The sequence below is a fragment of the Taudactylus pleione genome, unplaced genomic scaffold (genome assembly GCF_031769625.1).
Source record: "Taudactylus pleione unplaced genomic scaffold, aTauple2 ptg000817l, whole genome shotgun sequence".
NCBI lineage: Eukaryota > Metazoa > Chordata > Amphibia > Anura > Myobatrachidae > Taudactylus > Taudactylus pleione.
Window position 1 is genome coordinate 1,273,102 of NW_028285219.1, and position 21,395 is coordinate 1,294,496.

Genomic DNA, 21,395 nt, shown 5'->3' on the forward strand with positions numbered 1-21,395 from the left:
TTAATGGAATATCTTACACTGCATCAGACAGTGCTGCCACTATAATGTCCAGAGTTCAATGATATCTGCACTGTTCTGCCACATAAATTCTTCCTGTTCTTCCTAGGCTGCCTTCCGCACAGAGCTCTCCTCTCTTCTCGACCTAATGGGAACTGGCAAAGACTCTCTCATTTTTATGAAGAAGAGGCTGAGGAGGCTAGAGGCTCAATGGCTACTGGCTGCTCGGAGGTTGGAGGCCAGGATTAATAATACACCAAAGGAGCAGAAACAGGTGTCAAAAGCTTTCATTTCATATTAGTTTCTCAATTTCTACCTATAAATATGATTAGTTTTTATGAGGATGTAAGTTTCAATCTGAATCTTGCTGTGCAACTAATGTGTTATATTTGGATTTTGGAAATTGTTCAATACTGTTCCACATAATAGTATCTTCCATAATACGAGAGTACTAAGGGCCTGATTCAGCAAGGAATGCACAGGAGAGAACGCACGCACTTGGCCGATGTTTTTGCACTGCGTATGCATTGCACTGCGCATGTGCGAACTAGCCAGTGCGATCGGGTTATGGTACGCAGACTACACGCAGTGTGTACGCAGACCCTTCTGAAATTGATTGACAGGAAGTGCCGTTTGTGGGTGGTGACGGGGTGGTCAGGCGAACGCAGGCGTTATAATGCTGTTATAAGGGCGCGCATAATTAAGGCAGTGCGGCGGCATACGCAGTCATACCGTAAGCTGTACACAGGAAGCGGCCAAATTCCTGCTGCAGGTCAGGTCAACTACTATTATGCTAATGGGTCTGATGGTTCTCAATGTTACCGATGTTTACGCTATCTTGCGTTCTGAACAGGCTGTGAGTAAAGGGAGATGGGCGGCATAGTATGGGGCTGGGCGTCTGCATCTTGTGCTGCGGTCTCCATGCGTATGCATTGATTACCATATTCTCGCAGCGGACTGGTGCGTGCGTCTGCATCTTTCTATCTATGGAATAATACAGTCAGGTGCATAAATATTGGGACATTGACAGAATTTTCATATTTTGGCCTCTATTCACCACCACAATGGCTTTGAAATGAAACAATCAAGATGTGCTTTAACTGCAGACCTTCAGATTTAATTTGAGGGTAATTACATCCAAATCAGGTGAACGGTGTAGGAATTACAACGGTTTCTATATGTGCCTCCCACTTTTTAAAGGGCCAAAAGTAATGTGACTATCAACTCAAAAGCTATTTCATGGACAGGTGTGGGCAATTCCCTCGTTATTTCATTATCAATTAAGCAGGTAAAAGGTCTGGAGTTCTAGGTGTGACATTTGCATTTGGAATCAGTTGCTGTTGACTGTCAATATGAGATCCAAAGAGCTGTCACTATCAGTGAAGCAAGCCATCATTAGGCCGAAAAATCAAAACAAACCCATCAGAGAGATAGCAAAAACATTAGGTGTGGCCAAATCAACTGTTTGGAACATTCTTAAAAAGAAAGAACGCATCGGAGAGCTCAGCAACACCAAAAGACCCGGAAGACCACAGAAAACAACTGTGGTGGATGACAGAAGAATTATTTCCCTGGTGAAGAAATATCCGTTCACAACAGTTGGCCAAATCAAGAACACTCTCCAGGAGGTAGGTATATATGTGTCAAAGTCAACAATCAAGAGAAGACTTCACAAGAGTGAATATAGAGGGTTCACCACAAGATGTAAACCATTGGTGAGCCACAAAAACAGGAAGACCAGATTAGAGTTTGCCAAACAACATCTAAAAAAGCCATTACAGTTCTGGAACAACATCCCATGGACAGATGAGACAAAGATCAACTTATACCAGAGTGATGGGAAGAGAAGAGTATGGAGAAGGAAAGGAACTGCTCATGATCCAAAACATACCACCTCATCAGTGAAGCATGGTGGTGGTAGTGTCATGGCATGGGCATGTATGGCTGCCAATGGAACTGGTTTCCTTGTATTTATTGATGATGTGACTGCTGACAAAAGCAGCAGAATGAATTCTGAAGTGTTTCGGGCAATATTATATGCTCATATTCAGTCAAATGCTTCAGAACTCATTGGATGGCGCTTCACAGTGCAGATGGACAATGACCTGAAGCATACTGCAAAAGCAACCAAAGAGTTTTTTAAGGCTAAAAAGTGGAATGTTATGCAATGGCCAAGTCAATCCCCTGACCTGAATCCGATTGAGCATGCATTTCACTTGATGAAGACAAAACTGAAGGGAAAATGCCCCAAGAACAAGCAGGAACTGAAGACATTTGCAGTAGAGGCCTGGCAGAGCATCACCAGGGTTGAAACCCAGTGTCTGGTGATGTCTATGCGTTCCAGACTTCAGGCTGTAATTGCCTGCAAAGGATTTGCAACAAAGTATTAAAAAGTGAAAGTTAGATTTAGGATTGTTTAGTTTGTCCCATTACTTTTGGCCCCTTAAAAGTGGGAGGCACATATAGAAACCATTGTAATTCCTACACCGTTCACCTGATTTGGATGTAATTGCCCTCAAATTAAATCTGAAAGTCTGCAGTTAAAGCACATCTTGTTTGTTTCATTTCAAAGCCATTGTGGTGGTGAATAGAGGCCAAAATATGAAAATTCTGTCAATGTCCCAATATTTATGCACCTGACTGTATATTATCTTGTTACATTGGCACCTGTAAATAGGAGGATATTGGGCAGCAAGTGTACAGTCAGTTCTTGATGTTGTTGATGTGTTGGAAACAGGAAAAATAGGCAAGCATTGTGATGGCTAGACGACTGGGTCAGAGCATCTCCCAAATGGCAGGTCTTGTGGGATGTACCCAGTATGCAGTGGTTAGTACCTATCAAAAGGGTTCCAAGCAAGGACAACCGGTGAATCGATGACAGAATCATGGGTGCCCAAGGCTCATTGATGCTAGCACATCTGGTCCCATGCCACAGAAGGCTTGTCTGTCTGGTCCCATGCCACAGAAGAGTTACTGTAGAACAAATTGCTGTAAGGTTAATGCTATGACAGAAAGGTGGCAGAACACACAGTTTATTTCAGTTTGCTGTGTATGGGGCTGCATAGCCGCAGATCAGTCCGAGTGCCCATGCTGATCCCTGTCCACCTCCGAAAATGGCAACGTGAGTGTCAGTAGTCAGTACTGGACCATGGAGCAATGGAAGAAGGAGGCCTGGTCTGATGAATCACATTTTCTTTTACATCATGTGGACAGCCTGGTGTGTATGCATCGTTTACCTGGGGAAGAGATAGTACCAGGATGCATTATGAGAAAAGGCAAGCCTGCGGAGGCAGTGTGAAGCTATGGGCAATGTTCTGTTGGGAAACCTTGGGTCCTGGCATTCATATGGATGTTACCTTGACACTTACCACCTACCTAAATGTTGCTGCAGACCAAGTCCACCCCTTCATTACACTAGAATTCCTGAACATAGTAGTTTCTTTCAGCAAGATAATGCATTGCAAAAATAGTTGAGGAACGGTTTGAGAAATGGTTTGACAGTGAGTTGTAGGTGTTGACTTGGCCTCCAAATTCCCCAGATCTCAATCAGATCGAGCATCTGTGGGATGTGCTGGGAAAATGAGTCCAAGCCATGGAAGACCCGCCTTGCAACTTACAGGACGTAAAGTGTCTGCAGCTAACGTTTTAGTGCAGGATACCACAGTACACCTTCAGAGGTATAGTGTTGGTAAGAATCTGTTTCCAACTGAAAGTCACTGTGATTATTAGACAATTGTATGAATCCATGGAGATCCAGATTGATGTCCCACAGTAACGGTCCACCTCTATATTGACAGTTCTAGGGGTTGGGTATGTAATATAGGCAGTCGGGATGCAAGCTGTCAAAAGTAGACAGTGGCATCCGGATGCAGTATCCCGAGTGGGGCTCCGGGAGTATGCTAACCCTCCCCGCTTCTTTTCCTAACCCTAACTCTCTGTTCCTACCGCTAACCATCCCCCCCATCTTAACCCTAACCCTGCCTATTAGTGCCTAAACCTAACCCACCCCCCTTAGTGCCTAACCCTAACCCCCTCCCAGTGGTGTCTAACCCTCCCGGTCGTAGCCTAACCCTAACCTCGCACCCTCCCGTAGCCTAACCCTAACCCCCCGTGGTGTCTAAACCTAACCCCCCCCCCACCCCACGCGGCTAACACCTAAGTCCACCCCTCACTATACTTTTGTTCGGGGTGCCGACTGTTGTGGGCAGATGTTTCTGTGTCATTGCAGCAAGTGTATGGTTCCTTGCTTGCTTTCAATTACAATATAGTCACTAGTAATTAGAAAATCAGATGTGACAGCAGTATCCAAATAGACTCTGTGTGAAGTAATACTCTTAACATGTTTCTCCTCTTTAACCATGCATAGTGGTAACTAAATTGCTATAATCACGGTAACTTTCATCTGGCAATAGACTCTTACCAGCACAATATATATATTTACTGTTGCTATAATGCTGCTGTATGGCTGATACTATTTTTGATAAATTTTACAATCTAATGCTTCACATGCTTTCCTTTTTCTATATAGGCTAAACTATACATGTCAATTTTACCTACCTGACTTCAGGGCAATGCTGGGGGTGAGGTAGGTGTTCGGGCTTGATGTCTCCATTTGCATCATGATATGAGTGGAGCAACTACACCATCATGCCCTAACAACCTAAGAAACCCTCATACTCTGTGTTTACTGGAGTAGTGAGGCTTGATTGCACATTCCATGTCATGTTCAGATAAGCACTATTGGGGAGAATTGCCTACTCACATGGGAGTCATGGACAAATTCAGTTGCCTCCTTGACAGTCTGGTAGAGTAGGCAATTATGGGCTAATGTCAGGGATGGACTGGGCCTGTATTTCAGCCTCGGCATCCCTCTGTGTGCGTACGAAAAATGACGTGGTCATGTCTCACAGGGACTTGGCCTTGGAGCACACCAGTGTCTCTCTGGGCCAAGCAGTGCGCAAGGAGGTGGAGCTGCTTGGCCAGGCTTTTGGTCCAGACCGGCCCCTTAAGGCCATCAGCCCTTCTGTCATTTGCCAGAAGTGCCATATGGCTAGTTCGGCGCTGACTAAACTTATTAGTAGTGAGCCATGGGGTTCAATATTGGGCCCTGTTCTTTTCAATATTCATGACACTAAGCTATGTTCCTTTAATAACACAGAGTTGGATAATAACCTGCTTCAGAAAGATAGAAGAAAACAGACAAAATGGTCTACAACATGGCAGATGAAATTTAATGTAGAGGAATATATTCAGCTAGACAATAGTAATAGTTTGGCCAGTTACACATTAAATGGAATACCTGTAGGGAAAGCCTAGATGGAAAACGACTCAAGGATACTAGTAAACAGAAGGGTGAGAACTAGCATGCAGTTCCAGACAGCATCTGCAAAAGCAGATAAAATATACTGAGATGCATATGAAGCAGGATAACTGCACATGATGCAAACATAGTATTACTGTTCTTTAAGTCACTAGTTAGACCACATCCTGAATATGGAGTGTTATTTTGGGCACTTCAATTGGAGAAAGACACAGGAGAACTGAAGAAGTTTCAGAGCTATGTAATGGCTGGTTGCCCACTAGGATTAAATTATAAAGATAGATTATACATTTTAGATTTGATTAATCTGTAAAAAAAAAAGGTGAAGTTTTCATATCAACGATCATACAAAGGACAAGCGTTCATCAATTGTTAATATAAAAAATGGCCATTTCACAGTGGGCATTTGGGAAGGATTCTTTACTATAAGAGAGGTTAGGCTATTGAGTTCTTTACCACATGAGGAAATGAAGGCAAATTCACTAACAGAATGGAAAAAATATTTGAATACATTTCTACAAGTAAATGCATCTGTAGGTGTAGTTCATGGGTTCCCAACCACGGTCCTCAAGGCACACTAACAGTCCAGGTTTTAGGGATAGCCATACTTGAGCACAAGTAACTTAATTAGTACCTCAGTTATATTGATTTAACGATCTGTGCACAATCATGGATATCACTAAAACCAGGACTGTTAGCGTGCCTTGAGGACCGAGGTTGGGAATCACTGGTGTAGTTAGTAGAGGGCATTGTGGAGTGATTGGTCCAAATTATTTATCCAATTGCTAGTTGGTTATGGTAGGAATACCACAAGTAGTATTATGGAATGTTAAACTTGATGGATGTCTATCTTTTAAACCTTAGTAACTATGGGGTCTATGTACTAAGCCTTGGAGAGAGAGAAAGTGGACGGAGATAAAGTACCAACCAATCAGCTCCTAACTGGCATTTTTCAAACACAGCCTGTAAAGTGACAGTTAGGAGCTGATTGGTTGGTACTATCTGTCCACTTTATCTCTCTCCAATGCTTAGTACATAGAACCCATAAAACTAGGCAACTAACTAACTTCATTATGTACATATTGTGCCTACCTACCTAATTATATACATACTGTACCTACCTTACAGTTGTTTGTTTTCTTAGCTACCCTTTAATCATGTTATCTTCATGTCTTTACAGATCCTTGTACACATTGGATTTCTGACAGAGGAATCTGGTGATGTGTTCAGTCCTAGGGTGCTGAAAGGGGGACCTCTGGGGGAGATGGTGCAGTGGGCAGATATACTTGCAGCGCTCTATGTGTTAGGCCACAGTCTAAAAATAACGGTGTCTGTGAAAGAATTGCAGAGGTGAGTGTAGTAACAGTGCAGTTGATCTGTACATAAGCATGGTATCATATAGACTGTTTCATTCTTGCCAGTGTTATAGCTCAGCTGCACCGTGCCAGCATTGTGGATGTTTAGGCAACCATTTTGCAGTAATGGTAGATTATTGGAATATCCTGCAATTGTCTGGATAGAAAGCTTGATAAATTGTAATTTAGAAACAAAGAATCATCCAACCTTTAAAAATACTTTGTTAGATGTACTGTGAGCTTGTGAATGCATGTAAAGAGCTTGTATTTCCTGAGGTTGTTATGCTCTGCTCAGACTTTATTCCATGCTTCAGCTACTTAGGTGTCCCACCCGGAAGGGGAAATTGCCCACTGACAGAACCTCTAGGTTTTGATCTCATCTACACAGACTATCATGGCATGCAGCAAATGAAGCAGCACATGGGCCTGTCCTTCAGGAAGTACAGGTGAGCAACTAGTGTAAGTGGAGGCCACAGACCCAGATATAGACAAAACGCCCAAACTGTAGCTTTCATCCTTGACTTCTTAGTGACACTCTGACCTGAAACTCTGACACCTGACCGCCTGTGGCTGCACTTGGCTACTTGAGTATTTTACTGTGACCCATGAATTGCCCCAGAGATCCACATTTTACCATTAGTCAAATCCCCTGTTTACCACTACCTATAGTTTCCTGTTGTCCTTTGATTTATACTGACAATCCCTAAAACAAATAGATCCCTGCCCTTTAGTCCACACAGACATTTGGTCCCTTACAAAGGGTCCACACCATGAATACCCCCTCCTGCAGGTGCCGTCTGCGTGTGGTGGACACCTTTGGGACAGAGCCGGCTTATAACCATGAAGAGTATGCCACACTCCACGGCTATCGCACAAACTGGGGATACTGGAACCTGCACCCCAAACAGTTCATGACAATGTTTCGTAAGTTTGGGAAGATAGCTTGGGGGGTGGGTCAACTGACATCTTGCTTAGCATGCTACATGGCATATATACATGTTCTGTATTTGCTGATATCAAATATGTGTTTCCACTGCTATTGTGCAGTGTAATCTAAGGGAGAAGTGTTGCTTTTAAACGTTAGATTTGTATAAAACCCTGGCTGAGAAAAAAAGCAGTAGTAATCCAACTGCTGTGTGATACTTTGTAGATGTATCTGGTCAACTTTATTTCTTATTTATCCATTTTATAATTATATATTATTAATTCCATAAATTACTAAAATTAGAAGTAATATATAAAAGAGCAGTTGTAACTATTACATTCTAATTTTTATGGCTTTGTACAAAAGACATACAAATGGCTGCGATCATGTCATTTAATGACAAAGATAGTATACAAGTGTGAAAAATGACTGCTGCAAATCCATAGTGGCACAGGGCTGCTTACAGCATTTCCATAGTGTTATTGTGCGTCACTATGTATCATATGCTTTTTCCCAGACTCTATAAACAGTTATTGTAGCAGTGAAACACAAACTATAAAATGCCGCTATTGAACATCATTAAATTCATAATATACAGTAAAATGTTTTTCATCTACTGAAATGTATTGATGTTACATTATTTTCACTTTAAAATAAGACTTTACAATTATTGTCTTTTGATGAAACTTCTCCTTTAGTTTTCCTGCACTTTAAAACCACTAATTGTAAATTAACCTCTTTCAATGACTGTGGAGTTAATTTATCTTCCCCTTATTGTGTGAGTACACATAATTTTCCATTATAGTCCTGGCAACAGCTATTACAGAGAATATACAATATTCAAAGCACAAGACTGGGTTAGTTGTCTACATCGTTTTAAAACGAAAAAATGTAATGACATCAGAAGGCTTGGATACTATGAGGTGTGAGGTAGGAGTGTCATTTTTGAAATAACACATTTGGCTGAGATATTGGTCGTTTAAAGAGATATATTTAAAGTACAGGTTTAAGTAGAGCTAATGGGCAATAAGGTCTCACAGTGGTTAGCATTCCAGCCTCACAGCACCATGGGGCTGCGGGATTATTTCTGACATACGAACGCCCTATCTTTGGCGTTCGTATGTTCTCCCCATATGTGCGTGGCTTCTTCCAAGTCTCTTCCCAAAGTCCAAAAACATATTGTTAGTATAACTGGCTCCTGACTAACATCACCCTTAGTTTGTGTATGAGGGCTGATGTGAATGATTAAATATTCTCTGTAAAGCGCTACATAATATGTAGGCGATATATAAATGAATGTAAATGTATAATTAAGGGGGCATCTAATAGATTGATGGGGAGTTATAGAAGTTTTCAAGTAGATAGTGGGAAGATAAATACATAAAAGATATACACATAAGGGCTCTTTTAAGAGCTAGGAGCAAATTTGACAAATTTGTATAGGCAATTTTTTTCTATGCTGCAGAGAAAATACTGAATGCATGTAGCACACAAATCTTAGACAACATAAAAAACAAGCAAAAAAAACCCTGTGATCTAGAGTTGAACTAGGGAGCCCGACCTTCCCCCATCCAACTGCAAATCTGACCACACGGGATCGATATGAAAGACTGCTGGACCTATGTCCGATGGTTCAAATACGGACAGAGGAATACAGCAGTGTCCAAAATCCTGCTCGTAAGTATTTTAACTATTACGAACCCTTCCCCCCCTATACCTAATCCTCCTTGGAGGGGGGTGCCTAACCCTAAATCCTACCCCGGAGCCCTAAACCTACCCCCCCCCCCCCCTGCGGATGTCGGCGCCCGCCGCCCGGCTTACCTTTGTTCAGTATGCCGGGTGTCGGGCTCCCGGAGTAGGGATAATGACTGGCGTCAGTATTTTGACACCTGTCATTAGTCCCCTGTCAGGATTAGACAGTCGGTAAACTGGCGGTCGGTATTTCGACCGTCGGCATCCCGACTGCATACCGTCCAAGCACAGTGTAAATGCGTCTCACTGCAGTGCAGTATGGTTTTGCGAAGGAGAATATTCCACCTTCTAGCTGGATGTTTTTCCAAATTTAAACGAGAACCAGAGTTATAATTTTATCTGCCTGCCTTCTTTATTTGTCATCAACACAGCTGTATCACTGCACCTCTGTTATAGCATGGGGCTTGTGCTGCCTGTCCATTCCCTGATGCACACCTGTGTTATTGCCCACCCATAGTACTGTTCTGCTGCTTTCCTGTATTTTGCTTTCTGTTCTGTTATTGCTGCAGCTTTGTCCATACATCTTCTTTGTGTCTCCTCTAATTCCTCTACTTCAACTGCAGCAGTGATATTTACAACTACTTATAGACTGTTTCAACTCCATGTCCTTGTCCGCAGCCCACACCCCAGATAATTCATTCATGGGATTTGTGACGGACGAACTGAATGAAACTGAGCGCCAACAGGTAGCTCAGAACAAGGTCAGGAACATGGCAGTTGTGTATGGCAAGGAAGCAGCCATGTGGAAGGTAAATGATGCCATCCTCATCTGCGTATGTCTTACCTATATACAATACATCAAAATCACCCGATGTAAACATTGTAAGAGAATACCTATCATTCTGCCAGGAAGTTGCTATCAGGGATATAACAAGAGGATTGTCACCATGCTCACTAATCCAACAGGACAAAGAATATAATGGTCATTTAGGAACTGCAAAATCTACACAGTGCTTCTTTATACAGATGTATCCACATACATCTTACTTCCTTGCAGGTTAAACAGCCTTTCTAGTCGCGCCAAGGCGTGGTGTGACTCGGCAGCACCGAGCGTCTTTTCGTGCGACTTTTTACCTTCAAATGCGTCTTAGAAGCTGCTTGTATGCCCTATTCGCATCACTTTGCAAATAAGACGCATTTGAAGGTAAAAAGTCGCACAAAAAGACGCTTGGCGAAACCAAGTTGAACGATGCTCACAGTTTATGTTTAATGCGACTTGTAGCGCACAGAGGTAAGATGTATTATGTGGACACATCTGTATGTGCAAGTGAACCTGTAACACACTCCAAATGTACACACTTACTGTATGCTCAGTGGGCCTGATTCAAAGGTAAATGCAGGAATGATCAGTGCTGCATCCCCATTAGCAGCAGATCTGAGAAAGTATGTAGATGGTGCTGGTCTCGTCTTTTGAAATGAGATGCCCGTCAGTGCCTTATCACATCCGCTGTATGCGTCCGAAGATGCAGCATCGGATAACCATCAGGAACATCTAGCAGACCATTGGACATTTGAGTGACCCTAAGATTACTGCAGTGTTGAACTTTATTGGTTCATAAATGATCTTTTAATGTTGCTAGTACTCCCTAATACGCAAAAAAATGGTAAATCAGTACGGCGCTGTCACTACTCTGCTGGTTCAAAAGAAGGTAGTCAGCCTCCTATAGAAATAGATAATAAAAAAGTGGAGATGAACCGCGCTGAGTGTCACTAATAGTGAAAATAAACTTTCCAATATAGATTAATAGATATTACACATGGTAAAATATCAACATAAATTCTAACACATTTGTTGTTAATGTAATTAATTACGGCTTGGTTGAGATAATCAAGGATTATTTATTTATAAAAAACATATTTTAAAAAACATTTTGAAGAGAAACAAATTGTAAATCCTCAATAAATAAGTCTTTCAAGTACAAGTTGCATTGAGAACACCAAATGGGTATTATATGGATAAATTCCTTCAGCAGCACAGGATGAAATGTGGGTATCCAAATGAATATGGGTGATTGAATATAATATGTCACTAATGAAAATGGGATCCGGATTATTGTCCAGCTCTTAGTATAATTACCAGCCTCTATTGGACATCACGTCCTGAATGTAGAGCAAATATTGCAGTCGGCGTGGTTCCAAAGGGAGAGTCCGCTGGTTAATAGTTGTAGATGCCGGTCCGGAAAAGATGATAATAGATCCAAGATGGATCTATTATATGTTCTTGATAAAAGTCACGTGAGACTGAAACGTTGAACAAGGCAGACACAGTTGTCAAGTTTGATTCTTTCATTTCATCAGACCTGTGAGTGCCGCCTTTCCCTTTCTACATATGTAAGTGGGTGTTCAATTGAACTTCCAGGAAGGCACCAAGGGGATACTGCTACTGATGAAGGTGTGGGTGATTCCACATCGAAACGCGTTTGGCGTTCCCCACTATTGACTGCATTCCATCTTGGATCTATTATCATCTTTCCCGGACCAGCATCTACAACTATTATCCAGCGGACTCTCCCTTTGGAACCACGCCGACTGCAATATTTGCTCTACATTCAGGACGTGATGATCCAATAGAGGCTGGTAATTATACTAAGAGCTGGACAATAATCCGGATCCCATTTTCATTAGTGACATATTATATTCAATCACCCCATATTCATTTGGATACCCACATTTCATCCTGTGCTGCTGAAGGAATTTATCCATATAATACCCATTTGGTGTTCTCAATGCAACTTGTACTTGAAAGACTTATTTATTGAGGATTTACAATTTGTTTCTCTTCAAAATGTTTTTTAAAATGTTTTTTATAAATAAATAATCCTTGATTATCTCAACTAAGCCGTAATTAATTACATTAACAACAAATGTGTTAGAATTTATGTTGATATTTTACCATATGTAATATCTATTAATCTATATTGGAAAGTTCATTTTCACTATTAGTGACACTCAGCGCGGTTCATCTCCACTTTTTTACTCCCTAATACGGTATGCCAGTGTCTGCTGTTCTCATATACTATGGACTTGTCTTTGTTGTTCCCTAATCCCCAGGGGCATGCTGAGCTGCTTTGTGCTGCATTTGTTCTATGTACAATATCATGTTATCTATATGATGCCACTGCATACTTATAGCGATACCATGTATAGCTGATGAATCGAAACTCATTTTAAAATATTTTTTTGGTCCTCTCAAAATGTTACAGTAAAAGTATAATTCAGTGTTATAACTGTGTTACCTGCACCCATAGGAGCAGCTCTGTGGGTGCTGTAGGTGCTTGAGCACCTCCAGTATTTCTGCAGTCATGTCTATGCATAGTATTTTTGAGTCCTATGGTGGGTGTAATCATTTTGAAAGTTGTCTCTCATGTCTGTACCTAATCCTATTTCATCAGTACTGTTTTGTATCAAACTTTTCTTCATTCATGTCTGTCTGTCTTCCAAATGGAATCGGTATGAAATACCGATGGATGGGAGTGCCGGCTGTCAGTACAGTGACAGCGGCATCCCGATGGCTCCAATCATGACAGGGGAACGGTAAATAATGTTTCCCTGTCCTATTTACCCCATAGCCCTTCTTTCCTGCACCCTTGTACTAACCCTCCTTACCCCGCACCTCATCCCTAATTCTCCCAGTAAGTGCCTAAATCTAACTCTCCCCTCGTAGTTCCTAAGCGTAACCCTCCCCCCTTGGCACCTAACCCTACACCACCACCCCTCTTCCCCCCCAGTGGTGCCTGAACCTAATCTCCCTGCCTGGAGCCTAACCCTAACCTTCCCCCTCCCGTAGTCTAACTCTAAGTCCCCCTGGGCTGCCTAAACTTAACTCTCCTCCCTGTGGCTTATACTTACCATTCCCCGTTATCTTTACGATCTGGATGCCGTCTGCCGGCATCAGCATCCCGGGATTTTGGCGCCGCTGTTGTCTTGGTGATCGGGATTCCTATGCCGGGGTTCCGGCAGACGGCATCCTGGTTGTCGGGATGTTAGCTGCATCCCTTCCAAATTGCTTCCATTTTATTAAAAGTGACAATTTTATCAGTTCCTGACATGCTTTTCTCTTTTTGTCTTTTGGATTATCCCCTGGTGACGATGATGATCATGTGCAGCTGCAGGTATACATTTATATTTATATCCCCCATTTATTTAACTTATGCTGCAGTGACTCATCTTGCATTGCTGACAGCTATATACATTTTGGGAAGGAAAGTCTGGGAAAGAGCAGACAAATAGTGACAAGGAAAAGTAGAGAGGCAGAATAGCAACATAACCAAATGCAAATGTACCTCCAATACTTACTAAGTACATGGAAAGTAGTTTCCTGTTAGCTGCCTCCAGTGCAGTAGACCCTACTGTAGTTCTCATTTGTGCCCTACTCTATCTCAGTCTATGTAAATGGTTTCACCCTACAGACAGAATCTGACATATATGTAACACTCAGGCATGATCAACTATTTAGAATTTAAAAAATGATGGGCGGTTTCTCCTGATACCACTTTTTTTTAGTTATGCGCATCTGAGATAATATAATATCACTGCACAACAATGAAAATGTTTCCGATGTGAAAATAGTTACTTCTAATTGATTTCAGCATGCAAAGAATGAATATGTCATTTAAAACTCTCAGTTAGCACTGAGGGCCTGATTCAGACCCACTCGCGAGCGCTCAGCGCTTGCAAGCGGGTCGATGTTGGTCAAGTGCACATGCGCACGACGGAGGCGGCTCCGTCGTGCGCATGCGCGAGACCCGAATAATGACGGCCAAGCCGTCGCTATGGGTCTCTCACCAAAGGGGGCGTGCTGTCTATGGTGATTGACAGCACGCCCCCTTTGGTGGGCGTTCCGGGGGCGTGGCTGCCCAGACGGAGGCGTTCCCATGGGAACGCCTTCCGTCTGGGGCCGGCCCCACTGACATCACTAGTGATGTCAGTGGGAGTGCTTTTGGCTCTGATAGAGCCAAAAGCACTCCTGGGCTTGCGGCAGGCGAGACCCTACCACAAGGGTCTCGTCGCAAGCCCGATGGTCGCGATGGTCTTGACCATCGCGACCATCTTCCTGGCCGCTCGCTATAGCTGTGGGTGGTCACCCACAGCTATACGAGCGGCCAGGAGGCCGCTCTTAAAAAAGATAAGGACGGCCCTGATTCAGAGCGAGCGCTCTGTCAGAGCGTCCGGCTCTGAATCAGGGCCTGAGTTCCGAGATATAGCCCATTTATGACGATGTAGGGGTATTCCTAGTGAAGTGGGCAGAATGGAGAGAATCTTACCAGCAATCTGCGTTCTGCACAGAGGGGGCGGGGCCTAATGACCCAATTAAATGAATCAGTTATTTGTCCCCGCCCCTATTCAAATATATGTGATACACGGGATTACCCACACAAGATAACTGGTGCACTGAGTGACAAGCATAGTGAGCGATTCCACCGAGACATTTCAGCAATGGAACAAAGATATCAGGGGAGGTGAATCACTACTGTTGGACAGTGAATAGGCCACTATATTAGATAGTACTTTCGTATGCTGTATGTTTGTTTCGTATGCTGTATGTTTGTTTCGTATGCTGTATGTTTGTTTCGTTTTGTGTTCTTATTTGTGATTGATTGAATTAAAACAACTGTTATTTATTTTCTATCAAGAAAATATCAGATTATTTTAAAATAGCTTTTCATTATGACTATATTACTAATGTACATACAGTATAGTGCAAGTAGTGTAGCTCAAAAAATAGAGCTAGTAAAAACATTCTGAAATCATTTTAGTTTTTCTTGACCTCAAATTAGTAATGTATGACTATTTTTAGAATGGAAACAAATTAAAAGTATTAATTTGTTGTACAGTGTATTTATTTGATGACTCCGAAAAGGGAGCATGGTGCTGGCATTATGCAATTAGTCAGGAATGGTAAGCATGGCACCTTTCCAACACAAGTCGGTGCGCAGAGTTACTGAAGAGTAAAAAAGACTTTAATAGCAATCACCTGGCCTTGAGTATTGCTACAGATTATCACCCGGATGTAAAAAAGGGGGTGTGCTTTACTTCTAGTAGTGACCTGGGCTCATGAATAGTAATTTGTAATTACTGACATGAGTATTCCTTGCTCTGCCAATTAATTCAAAATTCTGTTTATTTCTAGGGTAAAGAGAAGTTTCTGGCGGTGTTGCACAAGCACATGGAAGTACATGGGACTGTTTATTTCGAGACCCAGCGGCCCCCTGAGGTTCCTGCATTTGTGAAAAACCATGGGTTGCTGCCTCAGCAGGATCTACAGCAGCTGCTGAAAAAGGCCAAGGTACTTTGGGCGAAGTGTTATAAGGAGATACATGGGATTCTGGCAAGGGGCAATTAGTAGGTTATAAACAGGATGTGTATTACATTACAGTGGGGGAGAAAAGGCAATAAACAACAGAGAGTAGAAGGGGGTGAAATTATATTTTCTGCACTGTCATTGCCTCTGCAGTAACCAGGGGCAGGTTGGGAACTTAGTGGTCATGGGAAATATTATGGCCTGATGCGGGTTGAACCAAGTCAACTGTAGTCTGGGCAAAAAAAGTAGTCAGCGTAAATATAACTTTTCATTTGCAGCGTAACAGAAAAGAATAAATCACATTGTCCCTGCCTAACTGTACCCAAAACTCAGATCATCCTAGTGACATGCAATACAGAGAGCATCCTACTGGTGGTTATTCAATATAGAGAGCTTCCTACTGACCTCCTTATATACCAATTGTATGACACAAGTAACTTATTCATTGTTATTAAGTATCCAACATGTCACGAGTTGCAGCAGTTGATACTTAGCTGACGGAATAATTTTGCATTGCTCCTGCACGGGTACAGCTGTTCCGAAAAGCAGCTGTTGCCACGATCCTTAACATCTAGTAACAGTGTTACCACTGCCAATCCAGCTGACTACTCATGCGTGACCTGAGTTCATGCATGCGCATGACACCTGTCAGAATCCCGGCACCAGCATCCCGACCTCTGGCATCCCGAAGGTAAGTAGAGGGATCAGGGGGAGGGTTAGGGATTAGGGTTAGGCACTAGGGGGTTAGGTTTAGGAGTAATTTTAGGCACTAAGGGGGGGTTAGGTTTAGGGTTCAGGGAAGGGGAAGTAGGTTTGGACACTAGATGAAGGTTAGGTTTAGACACCAGGGAGGGAGGGTTAGGAGTAGGGAAAGGGGGAGGGTTAGCATACCTACTGACAGGCGCCGGTATCCTAAACCTGTCGGGATTTTGACCGCCGGGATCCTGAGCGATGGCCTCCTGTACCCAACCCAGTAGGACAAGGTCCATCCACCAATTATAGCATAAAGGTGCCCACACATATTACACCCAAGCTTGCCTACACTATAGGGGGAATTCAATTGTGTTTTTGGGCGTCTTAATTAATGGGCATCTATCAGAAACAATTCAATTGTTTCTCCGATAGACGACCATTAGTGTTTAACGCGCCCAGAGGCACCAGGTTTAGATGCTCAATACGGCTAAACCCGACTAAACTCCTGGTTTGAGGGGGGGTCCTAAAGTCCTGGTTTGGGTGCCCAAACTATGGACTCTGCACACATTTTTTCTCACACCTCTGGAGACTGCGAGAAAAATGTGTCTGCAGCAGCTAATGGGCGTCTATCAGATTAACAATTGAATTGCTCTGATAGACGCCTATTATGTAAGATGCCCAAAAAACAATTAAATTCCTCCATATGTATCATCAAGCTGATATATACTTTACAGCACTGAACACTGCAGACAATCACATACTACAAAGCATTGCACTTAGTGGAAATAAAAACCTGTTTTCAACTAGAATTAATACATAGTCCTAAGGACCATTATCTTTCATTATCTCTGGCATATATTGTATAATTGTCACAGACTTACTTTGTGGATATTTGGCATAATGTGATTATCGTATTGCCATAATTTCTGCTGTCATTTGACAGGTGGGATTGATTATCAGGGTAAACAATTTGTGACGTGTGTATTTGTTATGTTCACAATTTAGACACAGCTAAAATTATAAGATATAAATCTATTTTGGGTTAATGCCAGGCAATACGCTCTTGAAATACTCAAAATGTGGTATTAGTAAAAAGCAAAATAAGTTATTTTGTTCTGTATTGCGGAAGTGCTGTAAAGCTTGAATGATTTTGTTATTGAAAAATTAATTTAATGTATTGCTGGTCATCCATCAAGCTGTTCACTGACTTTATCTATGCTAGTTTATCATCACTGTCCTCTTAAAGTCTATTATATATTTGCTAGTATGTTTTTCATGTCATCGTTACAAGCCAAGCAATTCCTGTGATATGCAAGTTCCAATTACGGATGAACATCTATATTATCTGCAGTTGAGCTCTGTATTGACCAGTGCACATGAAGATTTGTATAATACAAGAATAGTAGCCAGTTCACCCACAAGTTAAAGGCTTTTGCCAGGTTTACTCAGCAATATCAATGAGCTGTGATGAACATAGAGTGATGACTCCAAGTGGTATTTTATTACATTGGTGTAAATCCTAGCTGATATGGTAAATGTACTGGTATGGAGTTTGCACATGAACATCATATCCTCATTGATATGTTTGTGGAGACAATGGGCATCTACTGTACAAGTACATAATCTACTGTGCTCAAGATAAATTAGGTCTTCACAGGGTGTAGTAACGATACTAGCATTGATGGTGATGACTTCATGTGGCTGATGTCTTTGATAACAAAAGACTGTTTACATTTGTTTATTACCCTTATGAGTCACTGATTCGATAACCTCTGCTCAGGGTTGGACTGGCCCACAGGGGTACAGGGGAAATCCCCGGTCGGCTCCACTGACTGAGGGCCTCCTTCCATCCTCTTGGGATGAGTTTCTAGATTGTGCACTTAAATTATGTCAAAAATTTGGTCCTTAGTTTGTTTCTATGGAAACTACATAAAAATTAGCCCTCCTGATTATCAAAGTAGGCATTCCTGACACACCCTTGTCCTGTTCTTTATAAAGGGGCCCTGTGTTTTGCAAGCTGATTATATCCTATCTAATGGTTGGCCAAGTCCCTCTGTGGTGGCTGGCTAAACCCCCTCTGGAGACTGGCCGCACCTCTTAAACATGGGCCCCTACCACTGCGTCCCCTGGTGGGCCCTTCATGACCCAGTCTGACACTGCCTCTGCTTATCTTACTCGGCAACTGTGAAGGTCTAATACCTTGTTTCCGAATAATCCATCCACAGATCTCTAGGCCCCAAATCACTTCCAATCCCAAAGAAAATTTGTTCCAACCAATGGCTATTAGTATTGTCACAAATGGCAGATGATGACTTAAAGATAGTCATGTGTGTGGCTAAATGAGAAATACATCCACTTGCTTTAATGTACAGGCAGCTTGAGACATTGGCTTCTTCACTTCCAACAAGTAATTTACTTTATTGTTTTTTTATGCGGTTCCAATAGTTGCGTAGTTGTAATGTTACTTACCCTGTTAGGAAAATATATTTCTTTACATGTTCAAACACTGTACATGTAAGTATTGTACATTACCATTCATATAACTGAGATAACTGCTAGTATACTGTGGCTTTGGTTATAGGCCTGATTTGCACAATAACACACCTCTCATCTACAATTATGGGACAAACAAAAATCAATGTAGGTATTGCGGTGCTGAATGCCCTGAAAAGAAGCATAATACAATGACTGACAGCTGTCTTGGTTAAATTGTACCAAATGTAAACGATCCATTTTCCCCTCACTGCAGGGATGAAAATAATACTGGCAAATTGCATCAACTTAGTTTAAAAATAGTCACATGATTGCAACTTTTTGCCATGGTACAGAAAAAACACAAGTAACAAAAGACTAGGATGGATTTTGTCATGCAAGTGCTACAATTGTATGTAAGCAATGAAATATTTAGGTTAATGTCACACAATGTAAGTCGTTTCTATTATCAGCTGGTTTCTGTTTGTACATGTTTTAGTTTCCTTCTATAACTGTTGATCAGGCTCTGCTAGTGCTTCTGTGGTTGCACACAGTAGGAAAGAACTACTGAACCCTGAGCTTACATAATATTTGCAATTCAGTAGGGCCTCCCAAACCTGCAGTCCCGATGCGTTCGCTAATACCAGTGTTGCTGCACCATTAGTATAGTTTTCTATTACCTTCACGTGGTAGTGAACTCTTTTGGAATTTAGAAAAGCAGTTCTGTAGCAAAAATACAGTCAACACAATTTATTTTGACGTTCTTGTATTGTTGGAATTATATAACACTTATAATGATTATTATAAAAATCTAAAAATAAGACTAGGCTGTGGCACGGTATAGCTGTAACTGAATTTGATTAGTCCAATAGGTGACAGTCTCTTGAGTACAGTGAGTTGAGTTCTGTTCCTCTAAATGTTTGTGATGAGTAAGCTGACCTGATAAATCCTCTATCACTTCTGAAGAAATCCAATTTAGAGGCATGTTGACATTTTTTCATCCAATTTTTATAGCTGTAAAGATCCACTTTCCTTGGGCTCAGGTTATTCTGTCTTCATATGGTTTTAATTTGTAGACTTTTTTCTTTTTATTATTGATTTCAAAATAAATAATATTTTCTATAATTTTTATTTTCGAAATGAAATTCCATCTTCCTCAGGCCTAAGACTATCAATCAGATTACTTTCATTTATTGTCTTGCATATGTCCTCCTGTAACCTTCTAGCAAGGCCTCTATGTCAGCTGGGCAGAGTTGTCTATGTTCTTTGTCTTTAGAATCAACACTATGAGCTAGATTTACTAAACGTCGTGTTTTGTATTTAATATTATTGCTGTATTATATTTGCAAAAGCCACCGCTTAGTAAATCTGGCTCTAAAGGTGCGTACACACTGGCGATATTACTGAGCGATTGCACGATTATGACATCGTAATCGTGCAATCGCTCAGTAATCGTGCACAAATCGTGCACTAAAATGTAGGAAACGACCAGTGATGCGCGCGCCCGCTGGTCGTTTCCGACATTGTCCATCGCCTGAACATGCAGGCCAATCTGCCGATAATGACAGATTGGCCATGTTCAGGAATGATGGAGTGTGCCCGCACTGAACGACTGATCGTTCAGTGTTGGCACTGCAGGGGATCAGGAATGACGGTACGATTACAATGTCGTAGTCGTACTGTCTTTCCTGATCGCACAGTGTGTATGCACCTTAAGAGTTGATTTGTCTTGTATCAAAGGACTGGTTTGCATGAATTATACAGATTATTTGGTTATCTTGACTCCGGAAAAGATGATTACTAAATGTCAAATTTCATTTTAATCAAAGCTAGCACTGGGTTGTCGCTATCGTGTGCGCCATTATTTACTTGAGTATGTAATTAAATAAGTTTAAAATAATATATCTAAAATTAGATTCAATGTTAGATTTAATGTTATGCCATGACGTCAGGATCTGTGAACCATGTACAACAGGGGTGTGGTATAATAGGTCGACAGTAATTAGATCGACAGTCAATATGTTGACACTAGCTGGTCGACAGTGTGTAAAGGTCGAAAGGGACAAAAGGTCAACTGACAAATGATCGACAGTGCAGAGTATTTTTTTGTAATTTAATCCTAACCCTAATCCTCTCCCTAGTGCCTAACCATAACCCTCACCCTAGTGCCTGACCCTAATCCTCCCCTGGTGCCTAACCATAACCCTCACCCAAGTGCCTAAACCTAACCCTAGCCTAACCCTTCCCCTAGTGCCTAACCTTGACTGTCCCCTCTGATAGCCTAACCCTAACCATCCCCCATGTGCCTAACCCTAACCTTAAAAATGCTGCAAAAAAAAAAAAAGTCAAACATTTGAATCTGTCAACCTTTTAACCCTTTCAACCTTCTGCACTGTCGACCATTTGTCAGTCAACCTTTTGTGCCTGTCAACCTTTTGGCTGTGTCGGCCTATTGTCTGTCGACCATCTGGTATTGACCTGCTGATTGTCGATCTAATTACTTCTGATCTTCTATCCGGATAACAGGTATTGATTTACTTGTGGTTCTTGTGTACCATAAGGTCACAGCTTGGTGTTTCC

The 21,395-nt window shown here is 41.8% G+C and overlaps 1 protein-coding gene across 1 annotated transcript in view; it reads left to right on the plus strand.

Moving 5' to 3' along the window:
- Window positions 1–21,395, plus strand: part of MGAT5B (alpha-1,6-mannosylglycoprotein 6-beta-N-acetylglucosaminyltransferase B) — a gene marked incomplete at its 3' end in the record, with an annotated part of 153,236 nt that overhangs the window by 89,912 nt on the left and 41,929 nt on the right. Inside the window, exons 8-13 of the mRNA XM_088458220.1 lie at window positions 107–271; window positions 6,498–6,667; window positions 6,987–7,118; window positions 7,463–7,596; window positions 9,968–10,098; window positions 15,480–15,635. Coding sequence (XP_088314346.1) covers window positions 107–271; window positions 6,498–6,667; window positions 6,987–7,118; window positions 7,463–7,596; window positions 9,968–10,098; window positions 15,480–15,635 — 888 coding nt within the window. The remainder of the gene's footprint in view (window positions 1–106; window positions 272–6,497; window positions 6,668–6,986; window positions 7,119–7,462; window positions 7,597–9,967; window positions 10,099–15,479; window positions 15,636–21,395) is intronic.